Source organism: Anomaloglossus baeobatrachus, chromosome 1 (genome assembly GCF_048569485.1).
Source record: "Anomaloglossus baeobatrachus isolate aAnoBae1 chromosome 1, aAnoBae1.hap1, whole genome shotgun sequence".
NCBI classification, from domain to species: domain Eukaryota; kingdom Metazoa; phylum Chordata; class Amphibia; order Anura; family Aromobatidae; genus Anomaloglossus; species Anomaloglossus baeobatrachus.
This window is the reverse complement of record NC_134353.1, coordinates 705323229-705346558: the sequence shown is the minus strand read 5'-3', so window position 1 is coordinate 705346558 and position 23330 is coordinate 705323229. Positions and strand designations below refer to the sequence as shown.

Below are 23330 nucleotides of genomic sequence, written 5' to 3'. Positions count from 1 at the left end.
TACCGCCCACAGCCCTGATAGTCAGGGTAGGGGCGTGACGCTGCATAGAGCAGCGCTGAGAGCTGGAGTATGTTTTGCATACTCCACCCCTCTCACTGTGTGCACTGTGAATCCGGATTCCCGCACTTTCTCAGGCACGCCCACGGCTTCCTTCTCTACAAGGACGCTGGCAGCCATTAGTGTCAGTTTCTGTACGATACAGAGACAAGTGTGGAAGACCCTGGCATTCTGATAGTCACACAATCGCTGTAACAGGCGTTAAGCAGCACCTGTGGTGCTAACCCCACTAGTGCAGAAGTGCACTTATAGATATGCTTGTACTATATACATTGCACTGTTTGGTCGCACGTTGTATATACCCTCCTGGATTATGCGGAGGAGTTATCAGCATATTCTCTGTGTAAAACAAAGGTGCAGAACCACATGTTTTTCTATACAGCTGGTACAGCATGTACGGCTATACGGCCGGCAGGTTACATAGACTCCCATTATATGCACTAATGGCCAGGGGATGAGGACGGTGTCTGCAGTATTTACTGACAGTTTTTCTGAGACTATGGCTATGATACTAGAAGCCTAGCAGTCCGGACATGTCTCTCACAATATGGGCACTGTTGAATCATTGATCCATGGCCCCCCTCAGTGTGAATAACTAACAGCTCCGGGAATGTCACACGCATCCCAGAGTCACGGCTCTGCACGGACGTCAGTCCCAGACAGCCTAAGTGGGCTCGCTATGAGCGGCCTCGGTTTCATCAGGGTCCTAACAGAAGGACTCGCTGTGTAATGAGGCGGAAGTAGCGGCTCAGGATTCTGATCCTGAGACCGCTCTCAATCTGGATACACCTGATTGTGACGCCATAGTAAATAATCTTATAGCGTCCATCTATAGAATGTGGGTTATTTCTCACAGCTCCTCCAGTGGAGGAGTCAGCTTCACGTATTTTTCTGGACCACTCTGCCTTCAGAGAGGCAGTCCAGGAACACCACGCTTATCCAGATATGCGCTTCTCCAAACGGCTTAGGATACACGTTATCCCTGTCCCCTGACTTGGTCAAGGACTGGACCCAATGTCCCGAGCGGCATCCTCCAATCTCCAGGCTTGTAGCTAGATCCATAGTTGCAGTGGGAGATGGAACTGCAAACTCAAAGATGCCACTGACAGACAGATGGATCTCTGGTCGAAAGCCATCTATGAGGCTGTCGGCGTTGGCTCCGGCATTCTCTCCCTTGGGGCACTCCAAGCTATTTCAGCTTGTCTTACACAGATTGACACGGTTACACGTACATCTGTGCCGCAGGTGGCATCCTTAACCTCTCAAATGTCTGCAGTTGCCTTTTTCTGCTGACCGACTGTTTGGTGAGCGTTGGATGTAACCATTAAACAGTCCAGGGGTAAGGATTCATCCTTTCCTCAGCCCGGACACAACAAACCCCAACAGAGCAAGAGGCAGTCGGGGTTTTCGGCCTTTTCGAGGCTCGGGCAGGTCCCATTTTTCCTCGTCCAATGTGGACTCAAAAGGATCAGAGGAGCTAAGATTCTTAGCGGGCTCAGTCTCGCCCAAAAAAGCGACAGTCTGAAAACCCGCTTCCAAGGCGGCTTCCTCATGACTTGCGGCCTCGGTCGGTAGCAGGCTCTCCCGCCTTGGCGATATTTAGCTGCCATAGGTCAATGACCATTGAGTGTGAGACATTCTGTCTCACGGGTACAGGATAGAGCTCACTTCTCGTCCCCCAACTCGATTCTTCAGAATTTCTCCACCTCCCGGCCGGGCCGCTGCTCTTCTGCAAACAGGGTGCACTCTATAGGCAGAAAGAGTGATGACCCCAGTTCCTCTTCAGGAACAAGGTCACGGTTTACCCCAAATTCTTTGCGGTTCCTATAACAACGGGCCGTTCCGTCCCGTTCTGGATCTAAAAATGCTCAGCAAGCTCGTGGACACCAGGCGGTTCCGGATGGAATCCCTCCGCCATGTCATCGCCTCAAGGTCCCAAGGATATTTCCTAGCATCGTTAGGCATCAAGGATGCTTATCCACACGTGCCGATTGATCCAGAGCACTAGCGTTTCTACGCTTCGTTATAGGAGACGAACACCTTCTGTTCGTAGCTCTACCTTCCGGCTAGCGACAGTCCAACTGGTCTTCGCCAAGGTCAGGGCAGCAGTAGTCACAGTCCTGCACTCTCAGGGTCACTCTGTGGTCCCGTATTTAGACGATCTACTTGTCAAGGCACTCTCTTAGGAAACATGCCAACACTGCCCGAACGTTGCGCTGGAGACTCTCTAGAGTTTTGGGTGGATCATCAACTTTTTAAAGTCAGATCCGACCCCGACCCTATCGATAACATATCTAGGCATAGAGTTTCTTACTCTCTCAGCGATAGTGAAGCTGCCGCTAGACAAACAGCATTCACTACGGGCTGCAAGCTCTTCTTTAAGAACCAGTCGCACACATTGAGACGCCTCATGCACTTCCTACGTAAGATGGTAGCAATGGAGGCAGTTCCTTTCGCGCAGTTTTACTGCGTCCACTACAATGGGACATTCTCCGCCAATGGGACAAGGAGTCGACGTCCCTCAACAGAGTCGTCGTTCTTTCTCAGGCGGCCAAGGAATCTCTACGGTGGTGGCTTCTTCTCACCTCTTGGTCAAAAAGAAGGTCCTTCCTATCCCCGTCCTGGGCGATAGTTACGACAGACGCGAGTCTATCAGGGTGGGGAGCAGTTTTTCTCCACTACAGCGCTCAGGGTACGTGAACTCAGCAAGAGTCCACTCTTCAGATCAATGTTCTTGAACACAGAGCAGTGTATCTTGCCCTACAAACCTTCCAACAGCGGCTGGAAAGCAAGCATATCCGACTTCAGTCGGACAGCTCCACAGCGGTGGCATACATCAACCACCAAGGAAGAACGCGCAACCGGCAAGCCTTCCAGGAAGTCCGGCAGGTTCTGATGTGGGTGGATGACACGGCATCCACCATATCCACAATTCACATCCCAAGTGTGGAAACTAGGAAGCTGACTTCCTAAGTCGCTGAGGTGTGGCCGAAAGAGTATGGTCTCCTCACCCGGACGGGTTTCAGGAGATCTGGCGCCGCTGACAGAGGCCGGACGTCGATCTAATGGCGTCACGGCACAACAACAATGTGCCAGCTTCATGGCACGGTTTCACAATCATCGAGCTCTGGCGGCAAACGCCTTAGTTCAGCATTGGTCGCAGTTCCAGCTCCCTTAGGTGCCACCTCTGGCATTGTTGCCCAAAGTACTGCGCTAGATCAAGACCGACTGCGGCCGCGCCATCCTCGTCGCTACAAATTGGCCGAGGATGTTGTGGTACTCGGTTCTGTGGTGCCTCACGGTAGACTAACCGGGGGCACTACCAGACCAATCAGACTGGCTGTCTCAAGGGCCATTCTTCCATTTGAATTCTACGGCCCTCAACCGGATGGGGTGGCATTGAGTCCTGGAACCTAGTGTCGTCAGGATTACCTCTGGACGTGGTTGCCACCATGAGACAGGCTAGCATACCAACGTCCGCCAAGATTGACCACAGGACGTGGAAGATGTTCTTATCTCGGTGCTCGGCGCAGGGTGTTTCTCCCTGGCCGGTTGCATCGTCTATGTTTCCTTCCTTCCTGCAATCTAGGTAGGAAAATGGGTTGTCGCTCAGTTCCCTTTAGGGACAAGTCTCAGCGCTATCTGTATTTTTTCAGAAACGACGACTTCCTCAGGTACGCACGTTCCTACGGGGAGTTTGTCTTCTCAGCACTCCGTACAAGCGGCCGTTAGAGCCCTGAGATCTGAACAAGGTTCTAATTGCTCTCCAGATGCCGCCTTTCGAGCCTTTGAAGGATGTCTCCCTTCCCGTTTTTCACGGGAAGTGGCCTTCTAGTAACGGTCTCGTCTCTTAGGAGAGTTTCCGAGCTAGCAACGCTCTCATACAAACTCCCTTCCTGGTCCTTCACCAGGACAGGGTAGTTCTGCGTCCGGTTCCGGAATTTCTCCCTAAGGTGGTATCCCATTTTCATATCAATCAGGATATCACCTCACCTTCTTTGTGTCCTCGTCCAGTCCATCAATTTCAGAAAGATTTGCATCTGTTGGTTCTGGTGAGAGCACTCAGGTTCTACTTCCCGCATGGCGCTCCTGCGCCACCCGGATGCACTCTTTGTCCTTGTCGCTGGTCGGCGTAAACAGTCGCAAGCTTCCAGATCCACCCTTGCTCGGGGGATCGAGGAACCAATTCTTGAAACCTACAGTTCTACTGGGCTTCTGGTTCTCTCAAGGCCGAAGGCCCATTCTACCAGAGCCGTGGGTGCATCCTGGGCATTACGGCACCAGGCTACGGCTCAGCAGGTGTGTCAGGCACCCACCTGGTCGAGTCTACTTACTTTTACCAAGCATTATCAGATGCATACCTACGCTTCGGCAGACGCCAGCCTAGGTAGATAAGTCATTCAGGCGGCGGTTGGCCACCTGTAGGAGAGGGCCGTTTGACGGCCCTATCATGAGGTATTCTTTTACCCACCCAGGGATTGCTTTTGGACATCCCAATTGTCTGGGTCTCCCAATGGAGCGACAAAGAAGAAGGGAATTTTGTTTACTTACCGTAAATTCCTTTTCTTCTAGCTCCAATTGGGAGACCCAGCACCCGCCCTGTTTTCTCGGGGTTTTTCTGTTTTTTCGGGTACACATGTTGTTCATGTGGTATGGTTCAGTTCTCCGATGTTTCCTCGGATTGAATTGGTCTTTAAACCAGTTATTGGCTTTCCTCCTTCTTGCTTTGGCACTAAAACTGGTGAGCCAGTGATCCCACTGGGGGTGTATAGCCAGAAGGGGAGGGGCCTTACACTTTTAAGTGTAATACTTTGTGTGGCCTCCAGAGGCAATAGCTATACACCCAATTGTCTGGGTCTCCCAATTGGAGCTAGAAGAAAAGGAATTTACGGTAAGTAAACAAAATTCCCTTCTTTACATGTCAGTGAAAAACGTCTGTGTTTTTTCACTGACGTGTGAAACAGGCCTTACATTGATATTTAAAATACTTTTATTAGGCCCTGTGCGCACTAGAAAATGAAGTTTTCTCAAGAAATTTCTCAAGTCTGAAAGATTAGCGCACTTGCGTTAAAAAAACGCAACAATAATGCATGCGTTTTTACTGCGATTTGACGTGTTTTTGCAGCGTTTTTACACAGGTTGGTCCGTGTCATTTTTTTTTTACCATTATCTATGGCAAAAAACGCAGGTACCTGCAGAAAAGTGACATGCTCATTCATTTTGTCAAGAAATTCTGCAGAAAGAATGTTTTTAAGAATAAAACGTAAAACGCAGTGTGTGCACAGCTATTTTTTTTTCCATAGCTTTTGTTGGGGAATGTCTGCAGAAAGGTTACAACCATTTTCTCAAGAAATTTGTGCAGCAAAAACACACAAGCCGGTAAAAGCGCTGTGTGCACAGGGCCTTAGAATGTGTACTTTCCATAGTAGCAGGTTTAAACAGTTATGTGACCTGACAGTTTACCATATTTGTGTTATAACCAATATTGACGAGAAAAAAAGTGATTATATCAAGCTTTTATTGTATTTATTAATTTTGTATTTTTTTTTTTTCCCTTTAGTTTCGATACTTTGTTCTTTTAAATTGTGGTGCAAACATTGATCTTTTGGAGACTCTGCAGCCGCAGGAAGAGACCATCTTCTTCATATGTGACACCCACCGGCCAATAGATGTAGTAAATGTGTACAATGATACCCAGGTACATCTAGAATATATTATAATTGATTAGAATTTTTAATATTTTATTTCTCTGACGCCTCATTGGGGGACACGGGACCATGGGTGTTATGCTGCTTATCCGTAGGAGGACACTAAGTAGATGCAAAGATGTTTGCTCCTCCCCTGCAGTATACACCCCCTGGCCCAGCCAGGCTACTTCAGTTTTAGCTTAGTGTCTATAGGAGGCACATCTCTGCAGACTACTGCAGCAAGAATTTTTTGTTTTTAGAGGGAGACGGTTTCCTTCGGCGACCGATTTTCCCAAAACCATCAACAGGTGGGAACGCGGAGTGTCGCCTCCCCGTACCCCTCCTGCGACGCTGGATCCTGGGCTGTTACTCACTGAACGACAGGTCTCATGGCACTGATTTCCCAGAGCAGATGAAAACGTCCTCAGCCCCTCTTGCAGGCTCTGAGATGATACACGTTCTGCACCAAGTGTGACCAGGCATCAGACTGCCATCCCCACAGTAGTTGAGGTGAGAGCCTTCCGATTTTTTTCCAGAGCAGATGAAAACTTCCTCTTCCTCAGTCCCTCTGGCAGGCTCTGAGTTGATACAAGTTCTGCCAGCAGGCGTCAGACTCTCCACACTGAATTGGAGCAAAGGTCACACTGACTGGATGCACATGGGCTGTGATTGCAGACTCCTGCATAGCATTCCACCTGTGGCGGGGGGAGGGGGAGAGCCCCCAGGACTCAGTGCACCCGCAGCTGCGGTACACTTAGAGTTTTTTCTGTCCACCATTGTTGTGCAGGGCTGGAGGGGGGAAGGGGAGTCCCTTCCCACCATTTTTTTTTTTATATATATATATTTTCTCATGCCTTCTTGTCAGAGCTAAGCCCCGTCCCTCCGACACTCGATAAGAAAGCGCACTTAACCCTCCTCACACAGGATCTGCAGAGCATTGCTCCCTCTTGTTGTGATCAGAGCCTGTGAGCGTCTCTCAGAGCTGGCTTCCTCCTTCCCAGAACTGGGACGCAGGAGGAGGGGGGGGAGGGGTTATCAGGGTTCTGGGTGAGTTATAGCCTCACTTGCACATTATCTGTGCAGAGCATTGCTCCCTCATTACACTCAGTTTGTGGCTCATCAGCCAGGGGCTGCAGTCACATGTTTTATGCCCTGCACAACTACAGCAACAACTATAAGACGCTGAGCTACTACTGGATGATAGCACCTCTTCCTTCCGTGAGTCCGGTGCCCCTGTAGCTTACCCCCCCCCCCCCCCCCCCCCGCCACCACTGCAGCAACCACTGCCAGCCCAGAGCCTACGGCTCCCAGTCCCCCGGAATGGGCACAGTTCCCAGAACCTGGTGCTGGCTATGCAACATCGTCCTCACACCCCTCGGGGCCCCTGGACAAAACGCAGCCTGATGACACCTCTATAGAGGGTCCTTCTGATAAGAATCAGCCCTCTGCTTCACCGTTTGCAGATCAGAAAAAGGGCATGACCCCCATGGTTCTCCCTCTGGGGTACACAGATGGGGTTCTCCCACATGTTCCGCGGTCTCTGAGGAGCCGGAGGAAGGGGAATGATGTTTGTACCGGGATGATTCCTTGGTTTCAACCTCCCCGAGCGATCAAGCTGCAATGGACTCCCTTATTGCAGCAATCAACCAAAACGCTGCAAACTCTGTGGAAGATCTCCCATCCACCACTACTGACCCTACGGTCTCCTTTAAAAGGGTGAAGAAACCTCAAAAAAAAAAAAAAAAAAAAGAGCTTTTTGACGCCGCTTCGGTATCCGTAAACTCATGGAGTCCCGGTACCCCTTTGGCTTAGCTGTCTCTAAGGGCTGGGCTGATCCGGCCTCGGTGGACCCTCACCCGGCTTCCGCCTGCCTGAAGGACCACTCCTGTCTTTTACTTGATGGATCCTCCTTCAAGGACCCGACAGACAGACAAGTGGAGCAGCTCGATCGCTCTGCCTCGGGTCCCTCTCCCCTTCCGTGTGGGTCGCACAGGCACCAGGACTACCAGTTTCCCTCAGACCCTCACAGATGTAACAGTTCACATTGCTGCGACGGCAGAGTACCTCATGCAGGCCTCCCTCGGCGCTACTACCTGCGCAGTTATTGCCGCCTCAAATACCATAGTCATCCGTAAGGCCCTCTGGTTCCGATAATGGAGAGCGGACTCTGTCTCTAACAAGCCTCTCACAGTACTCGTTTCCAGACCGATGGTTTGCCGATCGTCTTGGCAGGCTCTTTTTTTTTGTCTGACGCCACGGGAGGAAAAGAGTACCTCCCTCCCCCAACTCTATCCCAGGATGTTTTTTACTAGACACGCAGGGCCCGACCTTCTCAGCCCTCCCCGAGTCCACCTCGTCCTGGCAGTCTAGACAAAGACCGAGGAGTCTCGTCGTCCTCCATCTGGGCTGTCGCCTCAGACCACAAATGGGTGTGATACCTTGTGTCTTCCGGTTACCACATTGAATTCTGGACCCGATCCCCTGGTCAGTCTTTTCTCTCAAACCCCCCCCCCCCAAAGGCTCCAAAACACCACGAGGCCTTCTCCTCAGCGATCCACTCCCTCCAAACGGCAGGGGTGATGGTACTTGTTCCGCACGGTGAGAGGTTCAAGGCCTTCTCTTCTAACCTCTCGTGGTCCCCAAAAAAGGTCGGGTCAGTTCATCCCATCCTGGACCTCTAACACCTGAGCAAACATGTGCATGTAAGGAGATTCAGAATGGACTTCCTAGTGTCCATTATTACCTTTATGGTCGAAGGAGAATTCCTTGCCTCCCTAGCTATCAGGGACGCGTACCTGCACATACCCATCGCTCCAGCTCACCAAAAGTTCCTCCGCTTCGCGGTTCAGGACTTCTTTTTTTTTTTTTCCATTTGTGGCCCTATCCTCGGCTCTGACACAGCACCAAGGGTCTTAACTAAGGTCATGGCGGCCTACATGAGTGCCCTTCACGCCAGGAGAGTGGCTGTTCTGCCTTGCTTGGATGGCCTCCTCATCAAGGGCTCAACCAGCGTGCAGATCTCTGTGGGCACCCTATCCCGCTGAGGGCGGCTTCTGACTCCAGTCAAATCATCCTCGATCCCGTCAAAATCAGTCACCTCCCTGGGCGTGTCCCTTGACAGTCTTCGGGGCTTGATATTTTCCCCTCAAGACAAGGCAACCGCTCTACAATAAGCGGTACACTGCCCTCTACGTACTCCTCTCGCTCCATACGATTCAGTATGAGAGTGCTAGGTAGGATAGCGGCGGCTATAGAGGCAGTGCTTCTCGCTTAGCCACACCACCGCCCACTGCAGCTTGCGCTTCTAGTTGCCTGGGACAAGAGCCCCTTTTCCTTGGACGAACTTTTCACCTGACACCTTCAGTCAGGTATGCGCTTTGCTGGTGGCTTCAGTCCTCTTCCATATCGAGAAGGAGTTTTTCTCCCCCAAGTGGACTGGCTACGCCTGACCACGGACGTCAGCCTCTTAGTCTGGGGAGCAGAGTACTGGCTCCACACTGCTTTGGGACGTTGGACACCCCAGAAGTCTTCCCTTCCCAGAAATCATCCTGAAAATCAGCGCGATCTTCTCGCGCTCAGGTCATTCCCCCCCTTCTGCTAGCAGGTCGTTTGATTCGGGTCCAATTGGACAATGCAACAGCTGTGGCCTATGTCAATTGGCAGGAAGGTACCAGCAGCACGACAGCTTATCTCGAGGTCCTCAGGATCTTCACCTGGGCCTAATCGACGGAGGTCCGTGTTTTTCAGCGTTACACATACCGGGAGTAGAGAACTGGGTGGCGGACCTTCTAAGTTGCCAAGGCCTGGCCGCCGGAGAGTGGTTTCTCCACCCAGAAGTGTTCCCACACATCTGCACTCACTGGAGTACACCAGACGTGGATCTAATGGCCTCAAAGTTGAACGCAAAGGTAACCGCGTTCTTAGCCAGGCCACGTGATCCACAGTCCATTGGCGCGGATGCTCTAGTCTCCTGAAGTCGTTTCTGTCTACCTTTAAATGTTTTTCGCCTCTGCCCCTGCTGCCGCGAGTAATCAGGAAGATCAAGGCAGAAGGAGTCCCGGTGATACTAATTGCACCGGACTAGCCCAGGTGCGCCTAGTATGCTGAATTAGTACAATTGTTCATGGCGCCTCGTAAGCATCCCGGACCTGCTGACCCAAGGGCCCATTTCCCATCAGAAGTCCAGAGCCCTGAAGCTGACGGCCTGGCCATTGAGACCTGGACTTTATCAAGAGCGAGATTCTCTCCTGCGGTCACCTCCACCATGTACAGTGCCCGAAAGCCGGCCATCATCCCGGATTTACCACCGTACGTGGAAAACTTTCCTTTCCCAGTGCAGGGAATCTAATGTCCAACCTATGCCTCTGGCGATCCCCAGAATTCTTGTTTTTTTTTTTTTTTTTTTTTGCAGTCAGGTTGCAAAAGGGGTTGGCCCTCAGCTCCCTTATGGGGCAGGTTTCATCTCTCTCAATATTCTATCAATACCGCCTAGCTTACAATCCGCAAGTCAAGACTTTCCTCAAGGGTGTTTCCCATCTAGTTTCCCTGTATAAACGGTCGCTGGACCCATGGGACCTCAATCTCGTTTTGGACAGTATCCAGAGGTCCCCTTTTGAACCTCTTAAGGAATCTTCTCTTGCTCTTCTCTCCTGGAAGATAACATTCTTAGTGGCGATTACGTCCATCAGACAAGTTTCGGAACTGGCAGCACTCTCTTGCCGCGAACCCTTTCTGATCTTTCATCAGGACAAGGTGGTTCTATGCCCCTTTCCGGATTTTCTTCTGAAGGTTACTTCCCCGTTTCATATGAACGAGGACATAGTTCTGCCTTCCTTTTGTCCACACCCAGTCTATAGGGTGGAATGGATTCTATATTCACTAGACCTTGTGAGGGCTCTCAGATATTACGTACCCAGAACAGCCTCTTTAGGAACATAGACTCGTAATTTCGTCATTCTTGAAAGGCCTAAGAAAGGAGAGGCAGCTTCATAGGCAACGCTGGCTCGCTGGATTCGTGCTGTGATCCAGGAGGTCTACTGCTTGCAACTCAAGCCCGTTCCTAGTGGGTTGCGGACTCATTCCACGCGAGCAGTTGGCGCCTCTTGGGCTATTAGGCATCAGGCTTCAGTGGAAGAGAGGTGTAAGGCTGCGACCTGGTTTTGTTTACATACTGTTTCAAAGCATTACTGAGTCCATACCCAGGCTTCGGCTGAGGCGAACCTTAGGTAAGAAAATTGTGCAAACGATAGTGGAGTACCTATCTCAGTAGGCGCTCCTTGCTATCTGGGACTGGTTCCTAGTCCTTGGGTTCCTTTGTTTGTTTACCCACCCATGGACTGCTTTAGGACGTCCCATGGTCCTGTGTCCCCCAATGAGGCGTCAGAGAAAAACGGATTTTTGTGTACTCACCGTAAAATCGTTTTCTCCTAGCCATCATTGGGGGACACAGCACCCTCCCTTTTGCCCTGTTGGCCACTAGCTTTTTTCTGTCTCAGTACTTTTTTTGTTATGAGTATTCACTCACGTTTTTTTGTTACTTCTTCTCTACCTGCTTGTGTACTAAAACTGAAGTAGCCTGGCTGGGCCAGGGGGTGTATAACTGCAGGGGAGGAGCTAACATCTTTGCATCTACTTAGTGTCCTCCTATGGATAAGCAGCATAACACCCATGGTCCTGTGTCCCTCAATGATGGCTAAGAGAAAAGGATTTTACGGTGAGTAGACAAAAATCCGTTTTTTTTTGTTTTCCAATCAGATCACTGAGAATAATTATTTCTTATGTGTTGCCCAGATAAAGTTACTTATTAAGCAGGATGATGATCTGGAAATACCTACCTATGATGATATTTTCCGGGATGATGAAGATGAGGAGGATGAAGAGGATTCTGGGAATGAAAGTGACAGCTCTGAACCTTCTGGAAAGAGGAGGCGCTTTGATGAGGTATCGTAAAATGTAGTAGTTAACTCATTATGCATATGTATCTTTTTGCTAAAGGTGTTTTCTGGCTCCACTCTTCTTTTTTTTTTTTTTTTTTTTTAATACATTTGGGGAAGTGGTGCTGGGGATGTTGTGTTGGCCTATTCTTGCCAATCATGAATGTAGATAATTTTAAGCATATTAGAAGTGACTGGAAAATCTCTAAAATTATTCATTTACTTTTTCTTCCAAAGGGAGCTGTAGAAAGACGAATTGAGAGAAGACGTCAGAGAAGAGAGTGGGAGGCACGTAGGTAAGATACAGCTAGATACTGTGAAGCTCGGGAGTACAAATGCAGTACAGAAAAATATCTTCAGTTTAATGGTGATAGTGCTTGTACATGATGTAAAAATACTAATTAGATGAATCAGTGATGGATTCATAAGTGAGGGGTACCTGAAGGGTGATCGATTTGTTCTAACTTCCTTTTAAAGTGTTATGTTGTAATATTTTATAGGAAAATATCATTTATTTTCACAGTTCTATATCCTACCAGTGAATAGTTTGGACACTTGTTCATTCGATGGTTTTCCTTTTTCTTATTGGATTGTGAACATTTTAGATTCAGACTGAAGGCACCAAAAACACAATGGAGCACGTATGGAAACAAGGAGTAAAGAAACTCATGTGAAAGAAACCAGAATGTGTGTTACACCTTAGATTCCTCAAAGTAACCCCCCGTTTTTACGCTGATGACAGCTCTACACACCCTTACATTTTCTCAAGCAGCTTTGTCCTGTAGTTAACTGGCAAGCCTTCCAATGAACAGGAATGCCTTGTCAAGGGATAATTTGTGCAATCACCGGTTTTCAAAAGTGGCAGTGATGGTACACGGCTTAGTACAGTGTTGAGCCCTATACCATAACTGTTTTAAGCTATAATATGGCAAGTACCAGTCCACAAAGTCAAGCGAAATGACAATCCATAATTAATTTGGCATGAAGGTCTGCAAATCCAGAACATTGCCAGAAAGAAAGACTAAGAATTAACTCTGCCTTAGTTCATCAGATTTTTTTTAGAAAGCAAAAATTGACAGTAACGTATGTTTGATTCATCTGAAGGTGATGAGAGTGAATCCAGCCCTGATTGGGCTCAGGGATTATGTGACGTAGTTAAGTGAGCTCTAGGAAAGCGAGTTCTGACACCGCTGGAACGGCATCGGAGTATTAGCCTTGTTATTTTAATGGGGGCAAACATGGTGATTGAGAAAGGGTATAAGAGTAGTGGGCATCCTTTAAGTAGCAGACACATGTCAACATCAGCTGTCGAGGGGAGACTATGAGAGGTAGGCTATTATGGTTGAATTGCTGAAAACAAGCCAGCATGGAAAACCACAAATAAGAAGAGCCTTATTTGGGCCAAGCAGCACAAAAATTGAACATTAGAAAGTGGAGACCTGTACTGTGGTCTTGATGAGTCAAAATTTGAGATTTTTCATACTAAACGTCATGTCTCTAGGAAATGCAGAGAAAGGGAATGGATGGTTTCTTTGTCGCTCCATTGGGAGACCCAGACAATTGGGTGTATAGCTTCTGCCTCCGGAGGCCACACAAAGTATTACACTTTAAAAAGTGTAACCCCTCCCCTCTGCCTATACACCCTCCCGTGGATCACGGGCTCCTCAGTTTTATGCTTTGTGTGGAAGGAGGCACACATCCACTCATGCATTCTCATACTTAGCTATGTCGGTTGGAAGAAAAGAGGGCCCCCACGGGGCCCCCGGCATGTTCCCTTCTCACCCCACTACGTTGACGGTGTTGTTAAGGTTGAAGTACCCATTGCGGGTGCAGAGGCTGGAGCCACATGCCGTCTCCTTCACCATCCCTTAGCGGCTCTGGGAGAAGTGGGATCCTAAGCGGTCATCCATTTACTGGGACCGTGCTCCCTCCGCAGCCCCTGTGGGAACCTGCCGGATCGGAGCCTCTTCAACCTCAGGGACCGGGCCCTGCAACTCAAAGGTACTCTGTGTCCCCATTGGGGACTGTGCAGGGAGCGCACCTTCTTCCCGGAAGCCGCGGCAGCTGCTGAATTGAGAAGGCCGGTGGACTTCCGCGCCGACCGTGCCTGCTTGTCGGGCGCGATCTCAAATTTAGTCCCCGGCTTCATCGCGGCCTAGTCGCAAAAATCCCGCCCCCGGGCCTGCCTGTCAGGGGTAAGGGCGGGATTACCGACCTGACGTCGGATGTGAGGGCTGGAGCATCCTGCATGTTTCCTCCCCCCTCACTGATCACTGTGGGGACCCCAGATTCCCGCACTTTCCTGGCGCCGCCCACGGCTCCACTCCTCCCCTGAGAGCTCCGGCAGCCATTTTTTGGCATTTTGCCGGTGGAGGATTCTCAGTGAACAGCTCTGCAGCTCCGGGGGAGCTAAGGCAGGGAATCTGGAGGACACACTCCGCTTGTTAGCGGTCGGTAAGCCACACCGGTCACCCGGTGCTGGTCCCCCTAGGGTGCCGGAATAGATACGTGTATATATATATATATATATATATATATATATATATATATATATATATATATATATATATATATATAATATATATATATCTGTTTGGTCGGGCTGTATACCCCTTTCCCATATACCCTCAGTGATCACTCTCCTAGGAGACAACAGCATGTCGTCCACAAGGAGCAAAGCTGCTAAGGCACAGGGTTTTCTTTGTCGCTCCATTGGGAGACCCAGACAATTGGGTGTATAGCTTCTGCCTCCGGAGGCCACACAAAGTATTACACTTTAAAAAGTGTAACCCCTCCCCTCTGCTATACACCCTCCCGTGCATCACGGGCGGGCTCATCAGTTTTATGCTTTGTGTTGAAGGAGGCACACATGCACACAATGCTCCACATTTTAGTCAGCAGCAGCTGCTGATTATATCGGATGGAAGAAAAGAGGGCCCTAACAGGGCCCCCGGCATGCTCCCTTCTCACCCCACTGAGTCGGCGGTGCTGTTAAGGTTGAGGTACCCATTGCGGGTACACAGGCAGGAGCCACATGCCGTTTTCCTTCCCCATCCCTTAGGGGCTCTGGGGAAGTGGGATCCTAACCGGTCATCCAGCCACTGGGACCGGGCTCCCTCCGCAGCCCCTGGGGGAATCTGCCGGACAGGAGACGGAGTATCGTCAGGGACATGGCCCTGCATCTACAGGTACTCTGTGTCCCCGTTGGGACGGTGCATGAAGCACCTTGGCCTCAGACGCAGCTGCGACTGCGGTGTGGATTTTTTGTCTAGGACTACCGCGCCGACCGTGCCTGTTTGCCGGCCGCGGTTTTTACTTTAGTCCCCGGCTTTTGCGGCCTAGTGTGTTAAACTCCTGCCCCTGAGCCTGCCAGTCAGGGAGAAAGGCGGGACGGTCGGTATGATGCCGACAGTGAGGGCTGGAGCACACTTCGCTGTCCTCCGCCCCCCTCACTGATCACTATGGGCCACCAGGTTCCCGCACTTTTGCGGTTCCGCCCACGGCTCTCTCCTCCCCTCGGAACGCCGGCAGCCATTGTTATAATTCTGCCGGTGGAGGATCTCAGAATCTGCTCCACTGCTCTGGGAGAGGGGGATCCTAACCGGTCGCCATGCACTGGGACCGGGCTCCATCCGCAGCCCCTGGGGGATTCTGACGGACAGGAGACTGGACATCATCAGGGACAGAGCCCTGCATCATAAGGTACTCTGTGTCCCCTGAGGGACGGTGCATGCAGCATCTGTGTTACAAATGCCGCAGCGGTTGCTGAGTGGTTTGTGAGACTGGGACTACCGCGCCGACCGCGCCATGTTTGCCGGCCGCGTTTTTAAATTTAGTCCCCGGCTCTTGCGGCCTAGTACCATATACTCCCGTTCTCGGGCCTGCCAGTCAGGGGTAACGACGGGACAGCCGACTGGACGTCGGCAGGGAGGGCTGGAGCATACATTGGTATCCTCCTTCCCCCTCACTGAGCACTGTGGGGCACCAGTTTTCAGCTGCTGACCCCCCTTGGTGCCGCAGTGTATATATATATATGTTTATCTATATGGTATATGATCTCACTGTTCGGCAGCATTATTTGCTTTTGGCTGTATACCCTCACTGATTACTCTGCGGACGACATGCTGTTGTCTGCTCTTAAAGAGTAAGGGTGCCAAGGCACTGGCTTATTTTACAACCTGTACCTCTTGTGCGGCTATATTACAGGCCGGTTCCACATACCCTCATTGTGTACAATGGTTGGCCCCGAGGGCACTCACTCAGCCGGAGCCTCCGGCACTGGTGGGACCCTCGGCCAGGTGGTACCGCCGGTTTCCACTGCACAGATGACAGGGACAGAGTTTGCATGTTGGAATCAGCAAACCTCTGAGTAGCTTTCACATTCCAGGACTCAGTCTATGGACAGAGGGTCTGCTAAGATACTGGAAGCCTTGCAGTCCAGACCGATAACACAGGGCCAGGGAGCTGTGAGTTCATCGCTCCCGGGTCCCTCTGGGTCGGTACAACAAGGGGCTCCTGGGGTAACACCCAGATCCCACGGTGAGAACTCCGTCACGGACCGCGGCCTCTGATAGGCTAAGCGGGCCCGCTGGGAACCTTCCCCTACTTCATCAGGAGTGCGTGTTTCGATCACTCTAACTCCAGAGGGGCCGTCCAGAAGCACAGAACTTTACGGACAAGCGCTTACTAAGTGCCTTATTGACACGCGTTACCCTTTTCACCCCTGACGTTGTTAAGGGTTGGGCTCAGTGTCACAGGGTGGATCCTCCAGTCTCTAGGCTGGCGGCTAGATCCGTAGTATTAGTGGCAGATGTCCATCTCTCACGAATGCCACTGACAGGCAAATAAAGCTTATGATGAAATCCATCTATGAAGCCATAGTCGCATCTTTTGCTCCAGCCTTCGCAGCCGTGAGGGCACTCCAAGCTATCTCAGCTTCTCTGGCTGAGATTATTGCGGTTGCACATACCTCTGCCCCGCAGGTTGTGTCCTTCACTTCTCAGGCGTAGGTTTTTTCGTTCTACGCCATGAACGCCGTTCCTGGACTCTGCGAGCCGTACAGCGGTAGCATCCACCAATTCGGTGGCAGTCTGCAGGGCCATGTGGCTACGTGAATGGAAGGCAGGCTCTGCTTCCAAGAAGTTCTTAACCGGTTTGCCATTTTCTGGCGACCGTTTGTTTGGCGAGCAATTGGATGAAGTTACTAGACAGTCCAAGGGAAAGGTCTCGTCCTTGCCCCAGTCCAAATGTTTCGTCATTTCGGTCCTCAGCAAAGTTCCGTTCCTCCACGTCCAACAGGTCAGAGGAGGGCTAGAGGAACTCTTCTGCATGGCGGTCTAAGTCACAAGGCGGCTTCCTCATGACTTCGGCCTCACCAAGACCGCGTCCTCGGTCGGTGGCAGGCTCTCCCGCTTTTGCGACGCCTGGTGGCCACATGTCCAAGACCGATGGGTGAGAGACATTCTGTCTCACGGTTACAGGATAGAGCTCTGCTCTCGTCCTCTGACTCGTTTCTTCAAAACATCTCCGCCCCCCGAGCGAGCCGATGCACTTTTTCAGGCGGTGAACACTCTGAAGCCTCGATGTCACAAGGAGACTTCCTAGCATCAATTGACATCAAGGATGCTTATCTCCATGTGCCGATCGCACCCGAGCTTCAACGCTTTCTGCATTTCGCCATCAGGGACGAACACCGTCAGTTCGTGGCACTGCCACGGGTCTTCACCAAGGTCATGGCAGCAGTGGTGGCGGTCCTACACTCTCAGGGCCGCTCGGTGATCACTTACCTAGACGATCTTCTAGTCAAGACACCCTCCTGGGTGGCATGTCAACACAACCTGACCATTGCTCTGGAGACTCTCCAGGGGTTCGGGTGGATCATCAAATTTCCAAGGTCAAAACTGACACCGACCCAATCACTGACTTGCCTCGGGATGGAGTTTCATACTCTCTCAGCGATAGTGAAGCTTCCGCTGCATAGTCAGCGTTCACTGCAGACAGGGGTGCAATCTTTCCTTCGGGCCCAGTCACCCCTTGAGGCGCCTCATGCACTTTCTAAGGAAGATGGTGGCAGCAAGGGAGGCAGTTCCCTTGCGCAGTTTCGTCTGCGTCCGATTCTATCGGACACCGCAAATGGGACAGGAGGTCGACGTCCCTAGACAAGAACGTCTCTCTTTCCCTTGCAGCAAAACCTCTCTTCAGTGGTGTCTTCTTTCCACTTCCTGGGCGAAGGAAAAATCCTTCCGGCCCCCAGCCGGGGCTGTGGTCACGACGGACGCGAGTCTGTCAGGGTGGGGAGCGGTCTTCCTCCACCACTCGGCTCAGGGAACCTGGACTCCGACAGAGTCCTCCCTTCAGATCAATGTTCTGGAGATAAGGGCAGTGGATCTAGCCCTAAAGGTGTTCCAGCGGTGGCTGGAGGGCAGGCAGATCCGAATTCAGTCGGACAACGCCACGGCGGTTGCGTACATCAACCACCAGGGCGGCACACGCAGTCGTCAAGCCTTCCGAGCAGTTCGGCGGATTCGGCTGTGGGCGGAAGCCACAGCCTCCACCATCTCCGCAGTTCACATCCCGGGCGTAGAAAACTGGGAAACAGATTTTCTCAGTCGCCAGGGCATGGACGCAGGGGAATGGTCTCTTCACCCGGACGTGTTTCTAGAGATCTGTTGCCGCTGGGGAACGCCGGACGTCGATCTAATGGCGTCTCGGCACAACAACAAAGTCCCGGCATTCATGGCTCGGTCCAAGGATCACAGAGCTCTGGCGGCAGACGCGCTAGTTCACGACTGGTCGCAGTTTCGACTGCCTTATGTATTTCCTCCTCTGGCACTACTGCCCAGAGTGTTACGCAAGATCAGGTCAGACTGTCGCCGCGCCATCCTCGTCGCTCCAGACTGGCCGAGGTGATCGTGGTACCCGGATCTGTGGCACCTCACGGTGGGTCAACCGTGGACACTCCCAGACCGACCAGACTTGCTGCCTCAAGGGCCATATTTCCTTCTGAATTCTGCGGCTCTAAACCTGACTGTGTGGCCATTGAGTCCTGGCTCCTAGCGTCATCAGGGATATCTCCAGATGTCATTGCCACCATGAGACAGGCCAGGAAACCAACATCCGCCAAGATCTATCACAGGACTTGGAGGATCTTCTTATCCTGGTGCTCTGATCAGGGTTTTACTCCCTGGCCGTTTGCCTTGCCCACTTTTCTTTCTTTCCTTCAATCCGGAATGGACAAGGGCTTGTCTCTCGGCTCTCTCAAGGGACAAGTATCGGCGCTTTCCGGTCCCACCTTACAAGCGTCCGTTAACACCCTCGGATCTTAACAGGGTGCTGACGACTCTTCAGAAGCCACTTTTCGAGCCGATGCGGGATCTCTCTATCTCGCCTTTCGCAAAGGGTGGCCTTCCTAGTGGCAGTCACATCACTCAGAAGAGTGTCTGAGCTAGCAGCGCTGTCAGGCAAAGCCCCCTTCCTGGTGTTTCACCAGGATAGGGTGGTTCTACGTCCGGTCCCGGACTTTCTCCCTAAGGTATCCCGTTTCATCTCAATCAGGATATCGTCTTACCCTCTTTGGGTCCGCATCCAGTTCACCAATGTGAAAAGGATTTGCATTTATTAGATCTGGTGAGAGCACTCCGGCTCTACATTTCTCGCACGGCGCCCCTGCGCCGGTCTGATGCGCTCTTGTCCTGATCGCGGGCCAGAGTAAGGGATTTCAGGTTTTCAAGTCAACCTTGGCTCGGTGGATCAAGGAACCGATTCTTGAAGCCTACCGTTCTTTTAGGCTTCCGATTCCTGCAGGGCTGAAGGCCCATTCTACCAGAGCCGTCGGTGTCCTGGGCATTGCGGCACCGGGCTACGGCTCAGCAGGTGTGTCAGGCGGCTACCTGGTCGAGTCTGCACACTTTCACGAAACACTATCAGGTGCATGCCGATGATTCGGCAGATGCCAGCCTAGGTAGGCGACTCCTTCAGGCGGCAGTTGCCCACCTGTAAGAGGGGGCCGTTTTTTCGGCTCTTTTTATCGAGGTATTCTTTACCCACCCAGGGATTGCTTTTGGACATCCCAATTGTCTGGGTCTCCCAATGGAGCGACAAAGAAGAAGGGAATTTTGTTTACTTACCGTAAATTCCTTTTCTTCTAGCTCCTATTGGGAGACCCAGCACCCGCCCCTGTTCCCTTCGGGCTGTTGTTCTTTTGTGTACACATGTTGTTCATGTTGAATTGTTCTTTTGGTTCATGGTTTCAGTTCTCCGAACATCCTTCGGATTGAATTTACCTTAGACAAATTTATAAGTTTCCTCCTTCCTGCTTTGGCACCAAAACTGATGAGCCCGTGATGCACGGGAGGGTGTATAGCAGAGGGGAGGGGTTACACTTTTTAAAGTGTAATACTTTGTGTGGCCTTCGGAGGCAGAAGCTATACACCCAATTGTCTGGGTCTCCCAATAGGAGCTAGAAGAAAAGGAATTTACGGTAAGTAAACAAAATTCCCTTCTTTTTGCGGCCTGTACCTCTTGTGGGGCTATGTTACCTGCGGGTTCCACCTACCCTCACTGTGAGCAATGCTCGACCTTTGTTTCGATTGCTCAGCCGGAGCCTCGGACACTAGTGGGCCCCTCGGCTCATGTAGACCCCCCTGCTCCCCCTGTCCAGGCTGCAGGGACAGAGTTCGCCTCTTTTGCTGAGAAACTCTGAGTCACTTTCTCAATCCATGGCTCAGTCTATGGACAAATGGTCTTCTAAGCTGCTAGAGGCTTTGCAGTCCAGACCGGTCCTTTCACAGGCCCCGGCCCCTGTTGGCTCGTCGCCTCCAGGCCCCTCTCGGTCCGCGCCGCAGCGCGCTCCCAGGTTGGCCCCTAGGTCTCAGGCGGAGGACTCCTGCCCGGACCACAGTCCTAGAGCGGCTAAGCGGGCTCGCTGGGAATCTTCCCCGACTTCCTCACGCTGCTCGGGATCCCAGCTTGAGGACTCTCTGGAGGACGAGGCGGACTTCGCAGCTCAGGGCTCTGACCCTGACGTCGCCCTTAACCTTGATACACCTGAAGGGGACGCCTTAGTAAATGATCTTATCTCGTCCATCAACCAGGTGTTGGATCTCTCTCCCCCGCCTCCTCCTGTAGAGGAGTCGGCGTCTCAGCAGGAGAAACACCAGTTTCGGTTCCCCAAACGTACACGCAATGCGTTTTTCGATCACTCTAACTTCAGAGATGCTGTCCAGAAGCCCAGAGCGGTCCCGGACAAGCGCTTTACTAAGCGCCTCACTGACACGCGTTACCCCTTTCCATCTGAAGTCGTTAAGGGTTGGGCTCACTGTCCCTAGGTGGATCCTCCAGTCTCAAGATTGGCGGCTAGATCCGTGGTATCGGTTGCAGATGGCTCATCGCTAAAGGATGCCACTGACAGACAGAGCTCCTGGTGAAGTCCATCTATGAGGCCACGGGCGCGTCTTTTGCCCCGGCCTTTGCAGCCGTGTGGGCACTCCAAGCTATCTCAGCTTGTCTGACTGAGATTAATGCTGTCACACGTAATTCTGCTCTGCAAGTTGCGTCTTTGACCTCTCAGGCGTCAGCCTTTTCATCCTACGCCATGAACGCCGTCCTGGACTCTGCTAGCCGTACAGCTGTAGCATCCGCTAACTCGGTGGCAGTCCGCAGGGCCATGTGGCTGCGCGAATGGAAGGCAGACTCGGCTTCCAAGAGGTTCTTAACCGGTTTGCCGTTTTCTGGCGACCGTTTGTTTGGCGAACGATTGGATGAGATTATTAAGGAATCCAAAGGAAAGGATTCCTCCTTACCCCAGGCCAAACCTAAGGGACCTCAACAGAGAAAGGTTCAATCGAGATTTCGGTCCTTTCGTCCCTCCGCCAAGTCCCAATCCTCTTCGTCCAACAGGCCGGAGAAAGGCCAGAGGAACTCCTATGCGTGGCGATCCAAGTCTCGCCCACAAAAGGCCGCAGGAGGCACTGCCTCCAAGACGGCTTCCTCATGACTCTCGGCCTCCCCTGACCGCATCCTCAGTCGGTGGCAGGCTCTCCCGCTTTGGCGACGCCTGGTGGCCACATGTTCAAGACCGATGGGTGAGAGACATTCTGTCTCATGGTTACAGGATAGAGTATAGAGTTCAGCTCTCGTCCTGCGGCTCGCTTCTTCAGAACCTCTCCGCCCCCTGCTCAGGCCGACGCACTTTTTCAGGCAGTAGCCGCTCTAAAGATGGAAGGAGTTGTGATCCCCGTTCCCCTTCAGGAACGTGGTCGCGGATTTTACTCCAACTTGTTCGTGGTGCCAAAAAAAGGACGGGTCATTCCGTCCCGTTCTGGACCTCAAGCTACTCAACAGACATGTGAGAGAACCAGACGGTTCCGGATGGAATCCCTCCGCTCTGTCATCGCCTCAATGTCACAAGGAGACTTCCTAGCATCGATCGACATCAAGGATGCTTATCTCCATATACCGATCGCACCCGAGCAGCAACGTTTCCTGCGTTTCGCCATCGGGGACGAACACCTCCAGTTCGTGGCATTGCCTTTCGACTTGGGAACAGCACCACGGGTTTTCACCAAAGTCATGGCATCCGTTGTGGCGGTCCTGCATTCTCAGGGCCACTCGGTGATTCCCTACTTGGACGATCTCCTAGTCAGGGCCCCGTCTCGGGTGGCGTGTCAACAAAGTCTATCTGTCGCTCTGGCGACTCTCCAGCGGTTCGGGTGGATCATCAACTTCCCGAAATCCAAGTTGACACCGACCCAATCACTGACGTACCTTGGGATGGAGTTTCATACCCAGCAAGCGTTAGTCAAGCTTCCGAGCGACAAACAGCTTTTCTCTGCAGGCAGGGGTGCAATCCCTTCTTCGGAGTCAGTCACACCCCTTAAGGCGCCTCATGCACTTCCTGGGGAAGATGGTGGCAGCTATAGAGGCAGTCCCGTTCGCGCAATTCCATCTTCGGCCACTCCAATGGGACATTCTCCGCAAATGGGACAGGAGGTCGGCTTCCCTCGACAGGAACGTCTCTCTTTCCCTTGCAACCAAGACGTCACTTCAGTGGTGGCTCCTTCCCAATTCTCTATCGCAGAGAAAATCCTTCCTACCCCCAACCTGGGCTGTGGTCCCCACGGACGCGAGCCTGTCAGGGTGGGGAGCGGTTTTTCTCCACCACAGGGCTCAGGGAACCTGGACTCCGATAGAGTCATCCCTTCAGATCAATATTCTGGAGATAAGGGCAGTGTATCTAGCCCTATTGGCTTTTCATCGGTGGCTGGAGGGCAGGCAGATCCGTATCCAGTCGGACAACGCCACTGCCGTCGCATACATCAACCACCAAGGCGGCACTCGCAGTCGTCAAGCCTTCCAGGAAGTCCGACGGATTCTGCAGTGGGTGGAAGCCACAGCCTCCACCATCTCCGCAGTTCACATCCTGGGCGTAGAAAACTGGGAAGCAGATTTTCTCAGTCGTCAGGGCATGGATGCGGGGGAATGGTCTCTGAACCCAGACGTGTTTCGAGAGATCTGTCGCCGCTGGGGAACGCCGGACGTCGATCTCATGGCATCACGGCACAACAACAAAGTCCCGGCATTCATGGCACGGTCTCAGGATCACAGAGCTCTGGCGGCGGACGCGTTAGTTCAGGATTGGTCGCAGTTTCGACTG

The 23330-nt window shown here is 51.9% G+C and overlaps 1 protein-coding gene across 1 annotated transcript in view; it reads left to right on the top strand.

Annotated features, from left to right (window-relative positions):
• The window catches only part of CDC45 (cell division cycle 45), a 143554-nt gene that overhangs the window by 31925 nt on the left and 88299 nt on the right, over nt 1-23330 (top strand). Inside the window, exons 4-6 of the mRNA XM_075321126.1 lie at nt 5618-5755; nt 11535-11684; nt 11915-11973. Coding sequence (XP_075177241.1) covers nt 5618-5755; nt 11535-11684; nt 11915-11973 — 347 coding nt within the window. The remainder of the gene's footprint in view (nt 1-5617; nt 5756-11534; nt 11685-11914; nt 11974-23330) is intronic.